The 5,712-nt window shown below is 39.8% G+C and overlaps 1 protein-coding gene across 1 annotated transcript; it reads left to right on the top strand.

The window, feature by feature from the left end:
- The first annotated feature begins 4,142 nt into the window (after window positions 1–4,142).
- LOC103732038 (olfactory receptor 52E2) lies at window positions 4,143–5,096 on the top strand. The gene has a single exon (XM_008830561.1). The coding sequence runs from the start codon at window positions 4,143–4,145 to the stop codon at window positions 5,094–5,096; it is 954 nt and encodes a 317-aa protein (XP_008828783.1).
- The last annotated feature ends 616 nt before the right edge of the window (window positions 5,097–5,712 follow it).

Here is a 5,712-nt window from a genome sequence, read left to right as displayed (position 1 = left end):
TATAGTCTTCTGTGGTTTAGAAGAAAGATACCCAAGGCTGTCAGCAATTCCTCCTTTTATTTAACTTTTTTGGGGGGACGGGGGGAAGGAGTGATTTATTTGGCTTACATCTCCTGGGTCACAAATTCATTAGGATGTTTAGAAGAAAGATACCCAAGGCTGTCAGCAATTCCTCCTTTTATTTAACTTTTTTGGGGGGACAGGGGGGGAAAGAGTGATTTATTTGGCTTACATCTCCTGGGTCACAAATTCATTAGGACGCCCAAGGTAGGAACTCAGGGCAGGAACCTGGAGACAGGAGCTGAAGCACAGGCCATGGAGGAACACTACTTGCTTACTTGCTGTTTTGACCCATATTTATCCTACTTTCTTACACAGCATAGGGTAACCTGCCCAGAGATGGCACCACCCACACTGGATGGGGCCCTCCCATATCACTTAACAATCAAGAAAATACCCACAGACAGTGCAGTCCCACAGACAGGCCAATCCAATGGAGGAAATTCCTCAATAGAGGCTCCTTCTACTCTAGTGTGTCAAGTTGACAACTAAAGCTATTCAGCAAAACTGACCCCTTGTGAACTTGAAAGCAAATATATTGCTATTAAATCATAACCTTTCCATTTCTTGTCCCCCAAGATATGTTAAATTAATATCACAACATAAGACAGTACAACTTTAAAAGTCCCATAGTCCTTACAATTCCAAACACTTTAACAGTTTAAAGTATCTTTTAAAAGCCTTTTTCTTAACTTTTAAAAATAATTTTATTGTCTTTGAGAGTTTCATACGATGTATTCTGTTGATATTCTCCCCTCCCCAAACTCATCCTACATCCCCCTCCCCACCTCTCTACCCACCCAAATTTACATCCTCTTTTATTTTCTCTCATTGAGTCTACTTTGCTTTGCCCAAATACTCTTGCGTATGGAGCATGCCCTAGAGCATGGTCATGCTACTGGGAGTCGTACCATAAAGAAGTCTCACTCTTTCTCTCCCAGCAACTATCAATTGCCCATGGAAAAGGTATTTCTTACTATGCAAGTTTTTAACCAATTTAAAGAAAGTTAAAGGTATTTTGTTCAGAAATATTTAACTAGTGCTATTGGAAAGGTAATTTATCTAAGGTGACCAATTTGTCTAGGCCCCAAATGAGCTTATTCAGCACTTTTATGTCATGCCCATGAGTAGGTCAGGAAACCTCAACAATTTAATGTAATATTATGGATAATGAGGTGTTATGAGAAATTCTTCCTTTAACATACTCAAAACACTTATGATCTTCAAATCCGTGAGGACTATGTCAAAATATCTCTCAACTACACATATCCAGAGTCAGCAAATTTTTGTCCCTTTGTTTTAAAAATTCTTTAATGATCTTTAAGAAAAACTTGTTTAATAAAAATATGAACACTTTTTCTTAGTTATTTGAATATTCCATACACTGTATTTTGATCATAATTGTCCCCAGTTCCCAACCCCTCTCAAGTCCATTCCTCCATCCTTCTCCACTAAACTTTATGTCCTCCTTTTAAAAAGTCTATTGAATCCAGTTTGTGCTGCCCATATATTCTGGTGTGTGGCCATCCACTACAGCATGGTCAATACCAGGAGATACAGTCTTAAAGAAAACTGATTTTCCGTATCCCACTAGCTATCAATTGCAAATAGCTCCCCAAGTAGAGGTGAGACATAGCGCCAACCTCCCTTCTCCATGTTCAGAAATTTTTACCTTGAACCTGCATGGGTCTTGTGCATGCTGTCACAACCACGTGAGTTCATATGTGCATCTGCCCTGTTGCATATGGAGAACACCCTTTCCTTGTAGTCAGCCACAAACTCTGGGTCTTACAATCATCCCCTGCTCAATAATCTGCCTACTAACCTAATAGATTCTGCAAGGCTGTAATCACATGATCTGGGAAATATACCTTTCCCACATTTTTTTGTAGTTGTAGGATATGTTATCATGTCTTCCCTCTTGGAGAAGCAATACAGATATTTTATCTTGACTGCTTATCAATTCTACATGTATTGCCAAAAGTAAAGGTCACATTAAATGAGAAACTATTATATATGTATACACTGTGAAAAATTATTTTGCTAATTTTTACCTGTTTTCTACTCATTAGATCCACAGAAAACTCACCTCCAGAATAAATCATAACTGTTATCCCCTTACATAGCTTCTAAAAGTATTCATGAGTCCATTATGACAGAACCCTGCGGAAATAACCTTGGTTCCTATCCAACCTGCCAGAGACCACGTCTTCCCCACAGTGTCTCTCTGCCCAGCTTGGCTTCTCCTTACATGGTGATCATTCCTTTTGCTGCTCCTTGCATAACATTTCTATCACATATTCCCTTAACATTCCTTTAATTTTTTAAAAAATATTTTATTTACTGTTTATATGTATATGAGTGTATTTCCTGCATGTGCACCTGTGTCGTCCAATGCCCACGGAGGTCAGAAGAGGGCTTCAGATCTTCTGGAACTGGAGTTATGATTGTTCACTGGCCACCATGTGGGTGCTGGGGATTGAACCTGGGTCCTTTGCAAGAGCAGTCACTGCTATTAATGACTGAGCCATCTCTCCAGTCCCAGCCCTTGACTTTCTTAATCCTTGTGCCCAATAATAGCCTAATTTTTCTAGTTGAAAAATATTCTTACAATCCGGATTCTTCAAATGATCAGAAGAGACAGACATTTTTCTATTTTACATATGGACCCATATGAATAAAAATTATTTGGTAACAATTCTGGAATGTTACAAGTATTTGATCCCTAGCAACACAAAAGTGGAGTAAGGTGTTATTTTAAGGGTAGACTTCTTTAATATGCATAGGCCCAAATAAAAATGATTTAGATAAGTTGGAAAATTTTTCAGATTAGAAACATAAACCTAATTTTTCAATGCTCCTACTTTTTCTTCTCTCCATGGTTTTTACTTATTTTTGTCACATATCAAAGACTCCAAAGCCGATGACTTCTTCACTTTTGAACTGAAGACTAATATATGTTGTCCAGCTAAAGATTATGCTCAAAAGTATTGTGTGTTTGTAAATGTTCGTGGAGGACTGGATATTGTTCTGCATGTATGTGGATGTTTTGAACATTATAGTATAGGTAAAACATTCAAATTTCAAATGTACCAATAGGTTAAAAACTTTCATTAGGACATAGCACTCATGATTTAATTGTCTCTGGAAACATCCGCATAAAGATACTCAAGGGTGAATTTTAAAAATCTCTTTTGTGTTTCTTAACCTAATCAAACTGGCAATCAGAACTAACCATCACTTAGATTGTCATTCAATCATCTGGAACTAATTAGCAGTATTATATTTAGGGCCCAGCAGAATCCTAAGCTGATCAACATTTAAGGGTGCTCTGTTACTAACCATGGTGAAAATAAGACAAAGTTCTCATAAAGGATGGTATTGGTATAAAGTGATTAATAAGTATTGGTTATAAAGGTAGTAATAAAATTTTAAAGAGAATGCCTGTACACTTAGGGGTTGCATGCAGAATATTTTATTTTTATTTACTGTGTAGTTTCCTCTAAGACTTATTCTTGACTTGTTTCCATAAAAGGCTCAGTACACAGGGGTTTTCAAATTGATAGAGTGACATGCAGAAGAGCATGTACACAGCATGAAATGTCCATGCACACAGCATGAAATGTCCATGCACACAGTATGAAATGTCCATGCACACAGCATGAAATGTCCATGCACACAGCATGAAATGTCCATGCACACAGTATGAAATGTCCATGCACACAGCATGAAATGTCCATGCACACAGCATGAAATGTCCATGCACACAGTATGAAATGTCCATGCACACAGCATGAAATGTCCATGCACACAGCATGAAATGTCCATGCACACAGTATGAAATGTCCATGCACACAGCATGAAATGTCCATGCACACAGCATGAAATGTCCATGCACACAGTATGAAATGTCCATGCACACAGCATGAAATGTCCATGCACACAGCATGAAATGTCCATGCACACAGTATGAAATGTCCCTTCAAATGTTTCCAGGTCTCCTGTAGCAGAAAACTATTCTGTAAGTTGCTGATTGGATGAGTGAACAGTTTGGAAGACTGACTCATGCATTTCCCAAGAGGATGCTCCTTCCCAATGGCACCCAGTTTCACCCTTCCTCCTTCCTCCTGCTGGGGATCCCAGGACTAGAGTCCTTTCACATCTGGATTGGCTTTCCTTTCTGTGCAGTGTACGTGATTGCAGTCCTAGGGAACATCACCATCCTGTTGGTGATCAAGACTGAGAGCAGTCTCCACCAGCCCATGTTCTACTTCCTGGCTATGTTGGCCACCATTGACTTGGGCCTCTCCACAGCGACCATCCCTAAGATGCTTGGCATCTTCTGGATTAATCTCAGAGAGATCATCTTTGAAGATTGTCTTATACAGATGTTTTTCATTCACAAATTCACACTTATGGAGTCAGCAGTCCTCCTGGCGATGGCTTATGACCGCTATGTGGCCATCTGCATCCCACTCAGATACAGCACCATCCTCACCAATAAGGTCGTTTCTGTGATCGGTCTTGCTGTGTTAGTAAGGGCAGTCATCTTCGTTATTCCATTTATATTTCTAATTTTGCGACTGCCCTTCTGTGGCAATCATGTCATTCCCCACACCTACTGTGAGCACATGGGTCTCGCTCGTCTGTCTTGTGCCAGTATCAAGATCAACATTGTCTATGGTTTATGTGCCATATGTAATTTACTGTTTGACATCGTAGCCATTGCTCTTTCTTACATACAGATACTCCGTGCTGTTTTCCATCTCCCTTCCCAGGAAGCCCGGCTCAAGTCCCTCAGTACTTGCGGTTCTCATATTTGTGTCATCTTGGCCTTCTACACTCCAGCCCTCTTTTCCTTTATGACACACCGCTTTGGTCGAAATGTGCCCCGCTTTATTCATATACTCCTGGCCAATCTTTATGTTGTAGTGCCACCCATGCTCAATCCTGTCATATATGGGGTGAGAACCAAGCAGATCTATGACTGTGTGAAAAAAATGTTATTACAGATACAGGGAAAGGGAAAGAAATAGCACCCACTAGTATGAGGTTTCATCCTCTACTGTGAGTGCTCATGCAGAGGAATGCTTTGTAGTCAAGGTTATGTTCCACCCTACAGCTGTGCTGATGCTCTCCTCTAAGTATCTAAATACACTGAACTCCCACCTGCTTTTCTGAGTGCCTCTCAAAATCTATAGCTGATTTCTTGGTCTCAGTTTCCTTAGTAGTTTATATGTCATTTTCTTCTTTTATTGGAGACCCAGTGAATGTTTTATTTCACAATTCAGTGCATTCATCACTGTGTAAAAAATGATATTTCCTATAGTACATTCCCTTATTATGAGCGTATTAATTTTCTGAGTGTTGGTTTCATAAGTGCGGTGTGTTGAAGATGAAATCGTGAGTGACCATGCCACACCCCTCCCTTTGTGAAACTTACAGAGCTTAAACTTAGCCTGTAAACTTAGCCCAGAAAATGCCATTTAAAAAAATTTATGTTGGGACTGGAGAGATGGCTCAGGGGTTAAGAACACTGGTTGTTCTTACAGAAGTCTCGGGTTCAAATCCCAGCACCCACATGGCAGTTAACAACTGTCAGTAACTCCAGTTCCAGGGAATCCAACAGCCTCTTCTGTCCTCCACCAGCAT

The sequence above is a fragment of the Nannospalax galili genome, unplaced genomic scaffold, assembly GCF_000622305.1.
Source record: "Nannospalax galili isolate Female #2095 unplaced genomic scaffold, S.galili_v1.0 scaffold635, whole genome shotgun sequence".
NCBI lineage: Eukaryota > Metazoa > Chordata > Mammalia > Rodentia > Spalacidae > Nannospalax > Nannospalax galili.
Note: the sequence above shows the minus strand (reverse complement) of the source record. Positions and strands in the feature narration are given on the sequence as shown.